The 15,146-nt window shown below is 40.6% G+C and overlaps 1 protein-coding gene across 6 annotated transcripts in view; it reads right to left on the bottom strand.

Moving 5' to 3' along the window:
• Nucleotides 1-15,146, bottom strand: part of KCNT1 (potassium sodium-activated channel subfamily T member 1) — a 227,642-nt gene that overhangs the window by 63,608 nt on the left and 148,888 nt on the right. For 4 of the 6 annotated variants that reach the window (XM_069108351.1, XM_069108354.1, XM_069108353.1 and 1 more), the window contains 3 exons: nucleotides 9,398-9,497; nucleotides 6,094-6,153; nucleotides 1,217-1,265 (listed from right to left, as the gene is read on the bottom strand). In XM_069108351.1, the coding sequence (XP_068964452.1) occupies nucleotides 1,217-1,265; nucleotides 6,094-6,153; nucleotides 9,398-9,497 (209 nt within the window). The remainder of the gene's footprint in view (nucleotides 1-1,216; nucleotides 1,266-6,093; nucleotides 6,154-9,397; nucleotides 9,498-15,146) is intronic. The other 2 variants (XM_069108356.1, XM_069108355.1) reach the window with 1 other exon arrangement.

Genomic DNA, 15,146 nt, shown 5'->3' on the forward strand with positions numbered 1-15,146 from the left:
TATCTGGGGGTAGCTCTTGGCTCAGAAATATTCAAAAATGGAGGCAGTGAGACAATAGGAATGATCCCAGGCTGAGTTCTAAAGTCAGGGAAGTTTCTCTTTGTTGCTCTGCCTCTTACCCTTTTGAGTCCTTCCTGAGGCTCTTGGATGAGCTTGCTTCTGGGATTGGTCTCTGTCTTATCCACAGGGTCTTTCATCCAACACTAACTAAACCTGGACTATTATTGGGTTAAGGCTTAAGGTGGCATCCTTTTTTGGGATATATGTGTTTTAATTCCATTCCATTCCATAAACATTGACTGCTAGGCAGAGAGAGAGAGTGTGTGTGTGTGTGTGTGTGTGTGTGTGTGTGTGTATACATGCATGCAGAAGGTGGATATTCAGAAAGAAAAAACAAAACAATCCCTGCCCTCTGGTAGCTTAAAAATCTATTTGTGGGAAACAAGAAGTACATGTGTCACCATAAATATAAAACATTCAAAGTATGGGGGAAGGAAGGAGGGCATACAGGTTTAATATGAAGGTCAATTTGTTAATAATTGAGTAGGAGTTACAGAGGATACAATGGAAAGCTGAGAAAGAGTGGAATGGGAATATCAAAGGGATGGGGCTGATAAGACAGTTATGGGGATGCCCCAAGGAGTAGTGGATAGGAAAAGAGTTTCTTTCTAGGCATCCTACAATTAAGATTCATAGAAAATTTGAGTGCCATTCTCTTCACAGTAGCAAAGGGAATCTTGGTTTGATTGGCAGTTCCTGGGAAAGAAATGGAAGGTGGAGGGAAAGGTATGTGACAGAGCAGATGCTCAGTGCCTGTTCCTTCCTAGTGGAAAAGGGGTAGGCTTTGCTGGAGTCCCAGGGCCAGGCTAGTTATAGAAAGTTTAATAGGAGACACTATGAGATTGAAAGACTTTCATATGCCCAAAGAAATAAAACTAATGGTAGAATTTTAGGCACCATGACACCTCATCAGGAGATATTTGGAGTTTGGAGGTGGGCTTTCCTGCTGCTTCCTAACTTAATTGCTGCTATACTATCAAACACTTTTTGAGTGTCTGTACAGAAATAGGGGCCATTAAAAGCAACACTAGTTTCTACGGGTATACTTCAACTTGGCAAGTTCAGAGAAACTATCTAGAAGAGACTTTGTGAAATCTTAGGTAAACAATCTTTTGCAGATGACTTCTGAATTATCTGTCAAATTGTAGTCACTCACCTGAAGTGCCCAGAGAGTAATTTTTCTCTCTACCCACAAGATTGGGGCCCTGGAGAGAGGAAGAATTAAAAAAAAGTATAATTCAGGTAAAAAAAAAACATATATTATTATGCTCTTTTTATCCTACCTTTCTTGCAGTCATCAGCACCAATTACTGATCATCTGCCATAGATAAGCAGGCAAATCCAAGAGCCTTGGGGATTTTGGTAATGCAGGACTGCTGGTTCTACTTTCAGCCTAGCCCTGGAAGTCACTCTCCTGGGAAGCAACCCTCATGGAGATCTGGTCTGGCACCTGCTTCTGAAGGCACCAGAGCCCCAGCCCCTGAATACCCAGAGAAGACAGTTCTTGCCAGCAAATTCTGTAGCACTGTCAAATGGCTCAACATCAGAAATCAAGATCATTTTTGGAAAATGATATTAAAGACAATTCATTACCATCACTTTGTCACTGCACAAAGGAACCATAAGACCTTTCCTTCTGACCAGCAGCTGAAACCTATATGTATTGTCTCCGCCATTAGAATGAGAGCTCCTTGAGAACAGGGAATGTCTTACATTTTTATTTTTTGCTTTTTGGATGGAGGAAAGCAGGGCAATTGGGGTTAAGTGACTTGCCCCAAGCTCACACAGCTAGTTTTTGTGTTAAGTGTCTGAGGCCAGATTTGAACTCAGGTCCTTCTGACTCCAGGGCTGGTGCTCTATTCACTATGCCACCTAGCCACCCCAAAATTTGACTTTTTTTTTTGCTTACTTTGTCTTACATTTTTATTTGTATCCTCAGTGCTGTGCACATGGTAAGCACCAAAATAAATGTTTTTTTTTCATTCATTAATTTGTATTCAATTCAACAAACATTTATTAAGCCCCTATTATGTGCAAGATTCCAGAATCATTATCTCTGTGGTCTGCCACACACTATTAAGCATCATCAATTGAGATTTATAGCTTCGGAGCATATTTTCATTCCTTATGGCAGATTACTTGTGCACTTTCTAGGAAGGAAGAGTTTCCCAGAAAGATCAGTATTGAAAACATTGGGTCAGTCTTTCCAGAGGAAGATTTTGCTCAATACATTGAAAAACTTCCTAACAATCCAAAATTTCCAAATTGACCAAAAATTGGGGTAAGCTCTCTCAGGGTGTACTGAATTCTTTGCTTATGTTGAGGGAATTCCAGTAAACTTCTTTCAGTCAGGGATGATTTCATTTTTAGTTTCTGTGTTCTTAGAACCTTACACATAGTAGGCACTTCATGTTTGTTGGATTGATTCCAGTTTCTGATCAGGCATGATGGATTGGATCAGATCATCTCTGAGCCCCAGGACTCTCCAACCTTGCAGGGCAGCGTGGTCAGGAACTTCTTTGTGTTGGTAGCCTTGCACAACCCCAGGAAGATAGGCAAGTAACAGTGAAGGGCAATTTGGTGTTTCCTGGAGGGAGAGCTGACAAAGAAGGAAGACTGAAGTCTATAAGGCCTGAGCTGGGAAATGTCTGATAGGTTTGACAGTAGAGCCATGGATGGCAGAGTAGAAACTAAAGCAAACCCAGCTTAAAAACAAACCAAACCAAACTCCTCACAAGGCTGCAGCCAGCAGAATAGAGCAGGTGTTTAGATCTGGCAGGGTAGCCTTGAACATTTTAAAATTTGTAACCTCTTGACAGATAATTGCCTCCCTCATTTATCCAATGAAGTGGGCTGCCAGAGAGAGCTGGCTATCAGGAATACTCTGTTCAAGGATAAAAAGGCTGCATTATGCCAGGGAACAAGGGGTTACTCTAGGGGAAATGGAAAAGTTGAGTCACTAAATTGCATTCTCCAAAACCATCAATTCTTGGCTTTATGGAAGTTGTAATATCTTTTCATTTAATTTCTGGACACCTTTTCTTCTAAAGGTACTATGTTAAGGAATTTAAAATAAATATGTAGGATGACTGTTGGTTGAAATATGGCCCTTGATCTGGGTGGTATTTCATAGATAGGATCCGAGTATTATAGAAATAAAAGCTGAGAAGGACTACAGAGTCTATCTAGTGTAACCCCCTCATTTTACATGCAGTAGTAGTTATTAACACTGAGTAAATGTTTGAGACCAGATTTGAACTCAGGTCTTCCTGACTCTAGGCCCAGTATTCTATACACTGAGCCACAAAGCTGCCCATTTTTGAATATATCCTTCCCCAGTAAGTCTCTTGCAACAAAGACAAAAAAAGGGGGAGAGAGGGAGGCAGAGAGAGAGAGAGAGAGAGAGAGAGAGAGAGAGAGAGAGAGAGAGAGAGAGAGAGAGAGAGAGAGAGAGAGAGAGAGAGAGAGAGAGAGAGAGAGAGAGAGAGAGACAGTGAGTGCATGAGGAGAAGGAAGGGGAGAAAGAAGGGGAGAAGAGGGGAGAGAGAAGAGAGCAAAATAGTTCTGCAAAACCAGTTAACTCATTGATCAAGTCAGATAACATGTGCCATCTTCCACATCTGGGTAATATTTTGCCCAGTAGCAAGAACTTTAGAGTCAGAATATATGGGTTCAAACCCCACCTTTATCACTTACTCTCAGTGTGATCTTGAACAGATTTCTTAAACTCTATGGATTTCCATTTCTTCATTTATAAAATGAGGGGATTGGACTTGATAACATCCAAGGTCCTTTCAGTTCTAAATCAATTATCCAATGGCCATGGTGATAGGGACATTTCTCTGATGACTTCAAAGACAGCATAGCCTAGATAAGTTGGTTGGGCAGAAATGACAAAAGAGGCAGGTGTGTTCTACCAAAGGTAAACTGAGGAATGGACAAGACTGAGGGAGAGAGAGAGAAGTAATGTGTGAGCGGAGGTTAAAGTTCCTGTTGGCTCTGGCTCTGCTTGTGAACTTGGAGGGGTTGGCTCTCTGACACTCAGCCTTGATGCTGGAAGGCTCCAGCTTGAAATGTTTTATTTGAACTGGTGGAATACTCCCTCCCCCCTTCTCCTCAGCTCTGGAACTAGCCATGACAGTATGTCGATTTTTTAAAATCAGCATTTAAAAATTATAGACTAGAAGATATGAACACTTCCATGTTCATATCTAACAAATAAGGTTAGAAAAGAGAACTTTATATGAAACCTTGAATCAATTAACATAACTTATTGCATAAACTGAGTGCATATGGTTTTATGTTAAATGTCACACGGCAGTACCAGGATTGCTTCGCTTCTCTGTATCTCCTCTTCCTAAACTCCCTTCGGATTTCTCCGCATTTTGAGAAATGTTTTGATATGCTCTTCTCTTCTTCCTTTTCTTTTTCCCCCCATTATCACTCCCTCCCACTTTGCCCCCAGCCATCATCCCCTGACCCCTGGCACCAGTCTTCCTTTGTAACAAATAAATATAATCAAGTAGAACACATTTGTGTTTTATCGATCCGGTCTAAAAATGTATGTCTGATGCTTCACTTCTAATTCATTGTCTCTCTGCTAAGAGGTAGGAGGCATGCTTTATCTTCCAGAGCTGTGATTGGTCATCCCATTGATCAGCGTGCACCTAGCTCTTCTCTAAGAACTGCTTAGCTAACAAATTTGGGCTCTGAAAGCACTGAAGCCAAAGCATCAGCATCCCAGGAATAGTAGTCCTGGAAGAATCATCACCTAGAGAGTCCCCGAATACCTCCATAGACATACCCCCATATGTGTGTGTGTGTGTATAACTATTTACTTGAATATTCTGTCCCCTTGTTCCTGAGATGGAATTTTCTCTTCATGAAACTCATCCTGACTGCAGCTATCTAATTAGTAGCATTCCTGAATTTCTGAAGTTTTGGTAAGAATAGGCATGGGAATGGAAAGTGAAGCCATATATTTTTTAAACTGGAAATTAACCATGGAATTTACACTTCATCTAATCTCACCAAGCCTTCAGAGGGTCTGATGTAGGATGAAGCTGTTGGTTCAGCTATGTGCTCTTCCAGAGAGGAAATCACTCTCTGGATTACGATGTTTCCAAGGGCCCAAGGAATAAAATTCCTGCATTAATTTTCATTCCTATGTTTTGGTAGTAAAAGATCTTGATGGAAAAAAGGGAGAAAAATATTAATAACAAGGCAGCATAAGTTAAATTAATTATTCTATTAAAGTGTGGCTTTGATATATTGTTGTGTGCCTGAGTTGACATTGGATTCCCAAAAGCTATTACAGAAGGGTGCAGGCTCTTGCAGGTTCTAAGGTCCTGTTGAGCTGGAAGGGTTTGAGTGTGGGGCTGCCAACAGATTGTACAGCAGTTGTCTGAAGGTCAGCCTAATTAAGGTTGGGAGAGGCTCATCAACCAATCAGTCAACAAGCATTTATTGAACACCAGGCCCTGGTAGATATTAAGACAAAAGATAAACTAGTCCTTGCTCTGAAAGAGCTTTCGTTTATAACTTTTTTTTTTTTTTTTGCCACAGCAGTACTGGAAGAACACCAGTTAAGGCACAGAGAGATATGATCTGCATTAGTGAGAGAACCCACACTGAAAAAAAAATCACAAATCCTTGAATATGAGTAATTCCTTGCTTGATCAATTTATTGTGAATTAAAAAAATTATTTTACATTTTTTTCAGCTAAAACGCATTTATTAATTTTTCTCACCTTTCCCCATAGAAAAAACCAAAACCAGATCTTTGTATATGTATTTTATATATATATATATATAATATGTATAATCTAGCAAAGTAAATTGCCACATTAATTTATTCATTTATTTAGAAGAATTTCACATTCCCCATCAAGAGAGTTGGTGATAATTAGGGAATCTTAGGCTCAAATTTGGGCAACCTTCTCTAACATACAAGCTCACTGCTTTTCTTTTCTTTTCTTCTCTTTGGGGGTGGGAGAGTTGGGGTTGTTCTTTTAAGCCTAATCATTCACTTACCAATCAATCTCTGGTGATGACTGGTTGAATACTGTATAGTTCTGCTTTGGGCAGCCCCAGCTGTGGAAAGCCATGGAAGACAAGAGACAGACCATTACAATGAAGAAAACAAGACCAAAATAATTTGTTAAGAGTATTTAGGAGGAAAAAAAATTTCTGTGCTGAAGAATGCAAAGAAATATGGGAAAAACTTAGATGAAGTGAAGAAACTTATGTAGAGTCCAAAACATTCAAGAAGGTGACATAGGAGTCACAGTGGATAGAATGCTGGACTTGGAAGTAGGAAAAGTTGAATTCAAATCTTGTGTAAGACACTTATTGGCTGTGTGACCCTGAATGAGTCACTTAACCTCTCCCACCCTCAGTTTCCTTATCTGTAAAATTCGGATAATAATAGCACCAATCTCAAAGCAGATAGTATATGTAAAGTGCTTTGTAAATGACAAAGCTTTATATAAATGCTTACAATATTATAATTATTTCACAAAAATAAAAAAGCCCTGGCAAATAAACAAACTCAGAAGAAAAAGTCATCATAAAGAGATGCATAAAAAGATTATTTTGTTAAAATTTACAGCATATTTGTAACAAATTATTTAGAGTTTGTGGTTTCACATGTGGTTTCATTTTTCTTTTTTATTAATATTTTGTTGACAGTAATTAAATTCATAATAAAGTTATTTTCAACTTAAAATGTTTGTATTTAATTATAACCTTTCTTCACTGAAAATATTATGGAATCCCATTATTACATCTTTCATGATCATATATTGATAGAATTAGATTAAAATATTTTTTAAAATATGAAACTCAGAGATCAATATTTTATTGATAAGGAAACTGAGAGGAAGAGGTTGGCCTATGATCACACAGTGGGTCAGTAGCTGAGATGGACTCAAATTCAGTTGTGCTAACTCCTATTCCATCACATCAATACCACCCTTGGGGAAACATGAAAAGATGTCATAGATACTTGCTCAGGACTCAGAGAATCTGAGTTCAAATTCTCCTCTCTTCCGCTTACTACCTTTGTGACCTTGGACAAGTCACTTAGCTTCTTTGAATCTTTCTTTGCGTTTCCTCCTCTGTAAGATGGAGTTTCACTGGATGACCTCTGAGTTCCCTTTCAGATCTAGAGCTAAGATAATAGATCCCATTACCCATCTTTTTCTAGGCTGTGACTTCTGCTCCCCTCTTTTCTCCAAACCTTGCCACCTTCCCTTCCAAGAAGATTTCTGACCCCAAAACCCATGGGCTTCAAGGCAGATGAAAGCATGCACACTTTGACCTTGAGGGGGATCTGTCAAGCCATATTTATTAAGCACCTACTAGGCCATGAAGCTTTGTATTATGTGCTGAGGAGACAGACAAAAACAAAACAATGCCAGGCCTCAAGCAGCTTATATTTTATTAGGGTAGATGCAACATAATTAGACACAACAAAATTAGATAATAGAAACAAAATGAGTACAAGATAATTTTCAGTATCAGGCAGCTGGAATTGGGGAGAGCCTCAGGAAAGGGCTTGCTTAAGAGCTCAGAAGGTAGTGAGCTGGTAGAGGTAAGGAGGGAGGGCATTGCAGGCAACAGGGGACTCATTAGCTCTTTTTGTGGCTATGATCTATAGCCCTTCCAGGGGAAGGCTGAGAGCATACCCTCACTAGAAGCAATTTTTTCCCCTTACTTCCCCATAAAATATTTTGGTGTAGGCAATTCAATCAAAGTGTAGATCTAAAAATGTAGGATAAGGGATTGGATATGTGATTTAACCAGTATAGGGAACTCTCTGGTGAGGAAATTGCTAACAATGCAGGTACTGCAACTTTGAATTATAGAGAATGGTTTACCCAGGGTCACAAGGCAGTATGTGTGAGAGGTGGGACTCAAACCCAGATCTTCTTGGCTCCCAGACAAACTTTCTATTAACTATATAGGGGCCTTGTTATACCATCTTGTCTCTCCTGAAAGAAAACAGCAATAAAAATAAAATTCTAGAGTGCTTTGAACTTTTCAAAGCTCTGGCAGTGCACAATATTTTGTCCTTGCAAAATTCTTTGAGGGTAGGTATAAGTAGATTTTATTATGCCCATTTTTACTGGTGAGAACACTGCATCCAAAAAGGTTGAGTGACTTGCCCAAGGTCAAATTAATTGACAAACTGGGACTAGAATGTGCACTTCTGTGCAGCTTTGGGAGATGACACAACTGTTCCTCCCACTCCCATCCCCAAATCTAATCCTTGAGGAATCACTGTTAGCAGTAGCTTCAAAAATACAGTGTCTAAGAGCATCTGCAGGAAGGGGATGTGTCACTCTGAGGTGTGGCACCTGAGATGTCAGAGTCTGAAGTCTGGCTGTTGGAGGGAGGGCTGAGGCATTGGACTTTAAGATCAGAGGCAAGGGAAAGAATGGGAGAAAAGAACCAACTGGTAAAGTTGTCAGGTCCGAGGAAGTCAACAGTCCAACCACAAAGCACTCTGACCCACCAGATACTCTGATCATATATATGCATATATACATACATATGTATACTCATAAATATCTTCTGTCTATCTAGAACTAGAAAGTATTTGATGAGTTTGGATTGGAACTGATATATATATATATACACACACACACACACACATTATATATAAACATGCTATATATACATATTTGTTTTCAATTGTTTTTATAAAAATCATATATGTATCTATCTGCTTATCTATCCACATATATACATACATGTAGATACACACATATGCATATGCATATGTCAATCAGTTTGGATTCCAATTCATCAATTATATTTCTATATGTATATCTATCTGCCTATCAACATATATGTATATATTGATTCTAATCCCAATTCATAAATTATATTTGTATATACATATACATCTGTCCTATCCATATACATATCTATCTATTTTATAAACTAATATATCTCCATAGTGAAGCATTATTAGAGAGAGAGTTATGGTGTTGTGCAGAGAGTGCTGGACCTGCAGTGAGGAATGGCTGGGTTTGAATCCCCCTCAGATACAGTTATTTGTATGATCTGTGTGATCCTAGGCCATTAATTTCATTTCTTTGGACTTCTATTTCCTCATCTGTAAAATGAGGGAGTTTGACCTGATGACTTCCAAGTACCATTTTGTGTCTAAATCTATGACCACAGACTAGGAGATTGCCTGAAGGGATCCATGATAGATCCTTGTGACAAATAAATAGATCCCCACTGCAAACCAGAGAATTTCTAGAATGGACCTCATTGTGAAAATGGGGATCTCTTGCAGACCAAGATGGTTGCCTTGACAACTCACCATCCAATACCCTGGACTGGGTCATCGAGAAGGACTCGGACAATGTACAGGAGACAGGTGAGCAGCTTTAGAGAAAAGTTGAACAACCTGATCCTCAGGCCTGCAAGAGGAGAGAAGCATATTAGGAAGGAATGGAAGCAGTACCATCAGATATACATGTATGTGTGCAGTCCAAGGTTCCAGGTTCCAGGTTCCAGCACCAGCTCTAATTCTTCAGGGCTGACAATGACTTCAGTGGGAGCAAATTCACTTTCTACACTTTAAAGATCTGAGCAGTGTGAGCCATCACCACTGGTGCTTCCCCTCCCTGTAGGACAGCTAAATCACACAGTGGGTCGAGTGCTGGACAAAGAGTCAGGGAGACCATAGTTCAAATTCTTCTTCAGACCCTTTCTAGCTGGGTGACCCAGGGCAACTTACTTGGAGTCCCAGGGCTTGTAGTACCCTCATTTACAAAGTGAAGGGATTGAATTTGATGACTTCTGAGGGCCCTTGCAGCTCTAAATCTTATGAATCTTATGCCAACAGAGATGTATGGGTGCTTGGAGGGAGCTGGGAGTGTTCCACCATGTTTTACCATGTTCCTATGTTACCCTTTCTTCCCCTTCAGTTTCCTCTCTGTAGAATGGGGATAATGATAGCACTTGACTTCTAGAGTTGTTAATGAAGATCAAATGAGACAATATACAAATAAATAAAAATGAATTGTATGTGGAACTGTGATCTATTAGATATGGTTTTTCTTTAGAGTGTATATTAAATTTAGCCTTGTAACCTAAGGTTCTCCCCCCCTCCATTCTACCCTGCTTGTTTGTGTCCTCTCCTGAACTTCCTTCTGTTCAAAGTCCTCTTTCAAGAAATGCTGATGTAAGAGCATCCTAACAAATAAAGCTGCATCCTGAGGGAGTGAGCTCCCTCTCCCTAGGAGTATTGGTGATCCTGTGAGGGATGCCACAGAATTGATGGGAGGTTGGGTGAATGGCCTCTGTGGTCTGTCCTGGTTCTAGAATTCTATGATTAATTAAAGAAAGGCTGGACAGTTTCCGAGATGCTCTGTCAGGCCTCCAGGCAGTGTGAGCAGTACAGCCTCTCACCAGTGTGCCTGAAGGCTTTAGGGAGCAGTCTTGGCTTCTGACTTGGAACAAACATTTCCATACAGACTCCAAGACTCAATCTGTTCACTGGGAGAGCCACTGGCTCTGCCCTTCTTGAGCACTAGAAGAGTGCCTTCTTCCCAATTTCCTTTCCCTCTCTCTCACCCCCCACCACACACATACTGGACATGAATTTTTCCTTCCATCCTATGAGAAGCATGGAAGGGCTACTAGAAACAGCTTCATTCTCAAACAGCTGCAGTAGGAGGTAGGGGCTACAGTGGGAACTTAGAGGTTGTTTTAGTGAATTACAGAAGGATATAGTACATAATGCGCTACATTTAGAGTCAGGGAGCTCTCAACAGACACTTACTAGCTGTGTGGCCCTGGGCAAGTTACATGGCCTCTCTGGGCTTATGGTACCCTCACCTGTAAAATCCAGGGATTGGACTTGATGCTCTCTTCGGTCCCTTCCAGTTTGAAATCTATGGTCCTATGAATCTCAAGCTGACAGACCATCATGGTAGGTCCCCAGAAGGAGCAGGGAGTGTTTATCCATGTCCCTGACTTTAAGTTGGGGTAGATTGACCTGATGCATCCTGGGGATCAGGGCAGTATAGCCAGGCCTTTCCCTGAACAGAGAAAAAGACACTTTTGGGCAACCAGTGCATACTCTGGGCTACCCCCAAATGACCTTTGGCATCTTACTCAGGGGACAGCAGCAAGGAGTGTGTATTATCTTGGCCCCATTTGGGCACTTCTGATGAGTTTAGGTGTCTAAGGAGCAGTCTATTAAAAATTCAGTAACAGGGAAGGCCAGCCAGGTAGCACAGCGAGTAAGAGCACTGGCCCCAGAGTTGGGATGACCTGGGATCGAATCCAGGCTCAGACACTTAGCACCCAGCCAGAAACACCTGCCATGTAACCTTGAGCAAGTTACTTAACCCCAATTGTTTAGGGGTGTCCAGGTGGCTCAGTGAGTAAGAGCACTGGCCCCAGAGTCGGGATGACCTGGGATCGAATCTGGGCTCTAATACTTAGCACCACACCCAGAAATAACTGGCCGTGTAACCTTGAGCAATTTACTTAACCCCGATTGCTTTTAAAAAAAAATTCAGTAATAGAATTATAGATCCATAGAGCTGAAAGGGACCTTAGAACATAGCACATATGGTGTCAGAGCTAAAAGTTTGTTTAGATTCATCTCTTCCTTTTTTTTTCAGAGAGGGGTATTGGTGACTCTTAGAATGTCAGTATTAGAAGATATTTTAGAAACTTGATCAAGGTGACCAAATCAGGCATAAATCCAGGAAACAAACTCACATTTCCTTTCTCCTAAGAATCAAGGTAACCTGGTTCAGTGGAAAGATCACTGGATTTGGAGTCTGGTGTCCTGGATTCAAGTCTTAGTTCCATCACTGACTTACTACTTGTATCTGTCACTCTATGCAGAGGTTGTATCTGCAGCATCCCTGACAGGGTTGTCCATCTTCTGCTTGAATACTTTTAGGGACAGGGAGTTCATTCCCTCAGGAGAAAGCTCAGTTATTTTGTAAAAGCTCAGTTAGGAAGTTCTTCCTTATGTGAACCTTTCAGAGGAAAAGCTGGAGCCAGATCCAATTTCTACAACATTCTTCTTTTTTGACTCGGAAAAGAAATCACTGATAGCGGTGGGGCCTCTGTCAGATAATTTCAGGTATTAGGTCTCATTCTACTCAGGCATTCATTATGTGTCATTCAGTGGAGGCGGTGACAGATGTCTCTATAGTAGAAAAGATTAGTGCCTAGAACAGTGCTAAGCACATAATAGACTTTTAATAAATGCTTGTTGATTGAATGATGGGCAAGACACTTACCTTCTCTACCCCTCAACCTGCAGAATCACAGATACCTGTGTGATCTTGTACAAGATCATTTATTTCTGTAGGCCTCAGTTTCTTCATCTGTAAAATAAAGGTGCTGGACTAGGTGACCTCTATTAGGTCTTCCAATTCTAAATCTATGATTATGTGATCTCAGAGTGGGAAGAGACCCTAGAAATCATTCAATCCAACCTCTACCTGAGCAAGAATTCCCTCCAATAGTTAGCTCCTATATAGCATGTTAAGTTATGATTTAAAGTGCTTTAAAAATACTCTCTTACTCTGGGAGTGAGGACTTCTACTTTATAGATAAGGAAACTGAGGCAAACAGTGGCTAAGTGACTTGCCAGAGCCATACAGCCAGTAAATGTCTAAGGCTAGATTTTCTGGACTCCAGGTCAATGCTCTACCCATTGAGCTACCTTGCTTGCTCTCTTTATAACATAGATGCTTATTGGTCATTTAACTTTTGCTTACAAATGTCCTCTGAGGAGGATCCGATACATCCCCAGGCAGTGTCTTCCACTTTTTGACAGCTTTAATTGCTAGAAATCTTTTCTTTATGCCAAATCCAAAGTTGCTGTTCAACAACTTCCACGCATTGCTCCTAGTTTTTCCTTTGAGGGCAATTTAAACAGATCTGATCCTCCTTCCCCATTGGAATGGGAACCCTTACAGTATTTGAGGACAGCTGCCATGTCCCTATGAAGTATTCTCTTTCAGGCAATATGAGCTGAAGGTCCTTCACTACCCTCACTGTCCTCTGTGTGCTGTTCAATTTATCAGTCTTCTTCCTTAAAATACGGTCCCCAGAGCTTAACACAACACTGCAGAGATGGTCCACCAGGGAAGAAAGTACAAGATTATCACTGTCCTAGTCCTGAGACATTATGTGTCTTATTTCTTAATCTGTAAAATGAGAGTATTGTATCAGAGGATCTCCACAGTCCCTTCAAGCTCTAAATGCTACAATCCTTTGCTCAAATGTCTATGATTCTACCCTTAACTGCTTAATTGTGACCATCCATGATTCTATAGGTGCAGTGGTGAAATTCTAGCCACCTTTGGACAGAGCTGATGGATTCAGGATATATGAGACATATATCTTTTTGGACATGGCCAATGAGGGAATTTGTTTTGCTTGACTATGTTTCTTACAAGGATCTTTCCTTCCTTCCATCCTTCCTTGCTCTTGAAAATAGACCTCTAACTAAATGAGTATTTTGATCTGGCCAACAGTAACCAGCAGAGGGCGAGGCTGTTTTATTTATTGTTTATAAAAGGCCTTTTGAATTGGTTGTTTGGATATTGAGACACCTCATTACTAACAACAAAGACAAGCCATGTTTACAAAGTATCTACGTTGTGCTTTGTAAATATTCCATAATCCTTACTAAGAGGCAGAGATTGTTGATGTAATGGTTAATTAAGGCTATGGAACACTCATTAAAAGACATAGCTCATTCATCTTAATTACAACAATGTACTGTTAATTAGTTCTATGGATCACACAGTAATGAGGTTCTTTAGAATTGGAACAAACATTAAGGGCTGATCAGTCATGTTCACAACATCGTTCTGGTTCCCGGAAATGCTGTGTGATATGGCGTAGGAGCCAAGACAGGGAATGCCTTTCTGTGGGACCCTTTGTGCATTGGAACCACAGATCCATCAATAAGACTTTGGAAAACCTTCATCTAATGAACTTTTGTCTAAGTCATTGTCATTTGGCAAATAGGTGAATTTTGGGTTGTAGTTCTGGCTTTTCCACTGGCAAGTCACGTACTCTTCCTTGGACTTTGATGGGAATGGACTAGATAAACTCTAAGCTCCATTTCTTCCATATGTAATATTTCGTTGTTTGGTGTTCAGATATTTATCCGTTGAAAGCATATTTAGTTGGGCACCTCCTTGTAACCTGATTTTGATTTTCCTTAACATACTAAAAACCTCATTCATTTAGGGGAAAGTCTACCTAACTTGATAGTGTTCTTGCTTGTACTTCAAGGGGAACAAGTATTGGAAAAGTCCTGGAATAGAATGATAGAATAAAGTCAGTGAGAACAGTTTTCAACCATAGTTGCTCCTGCCCAGCCCTGCCAAAATGAAGGTTTAGAGCTGTGTCCCATGACTACACTTAGACATTCACACTAAATCACTTTGTATCTCCTTTGACCAATGGTATTTGTGAGACAGGGCTTAGTGTGTGGGTGAGGGGTAAAGCACGAGTTGGTGGCTGGGCATTAGGGCTCAGACTGTGGCCAGCCCAGTTTAAGGAGCTGTTGCCTTCAAGTTAAAAGGTGCTGTAACTCAATTCAATTCAACAGGTATTTATCAAGTTCCTACTCCAAGTTAAACACTCTGGTAGCTGCTGAGGTTACAGCAAAATGAAACAATCCTAGCCTTTAAGGAGCTACAAACTCTTGGTGGGTGGGAGGGGATACAACAAGGAAATAAATACAAAGACCAAGTAACTTCTAGGAGAGAAGGCTATTAAATAGGGAGGATCAGAAAAAGCCTTGTGTAGGAGGTGACACCTGAACTAGGCTTTATGGGAAGCTAGGGATTCTCTGAGGTGGAAGTGAAGGAGGGAGTGCAATTCTAGACATGAGCAACCACATGTGCAGACCGACAAAAGTGAGAGATGGTGAAAAACGGCTGGGAGGCCCAGCCAGCTGTAATGGAGAGAACATGGAGGGATTAGTATGAAACAAAATTCAAAAGATAGCTGGGAGTTGACTTGTGGAGGGCTTTACGGCTGACAGTTTTGTATTTTATCTCTTAGAGGGACAA

The sequence above is a fragment of the Petaurus breviceps genome, unplaced genomic scaffold, assembly GCF_028583685.1.
Source record: "Petaurus breviceps papuanus isolate PSGF00001 unplaced genomic scaffold, PetGlider_PUasm1.0 90383, whole genome shotgun sequence".
Lineage (NCBI taxonomy): Eukaryota > Metazoa > Chordata > Mammalia > Diprotodontia > Petauridae > Petaurus > Petaurus breviceps.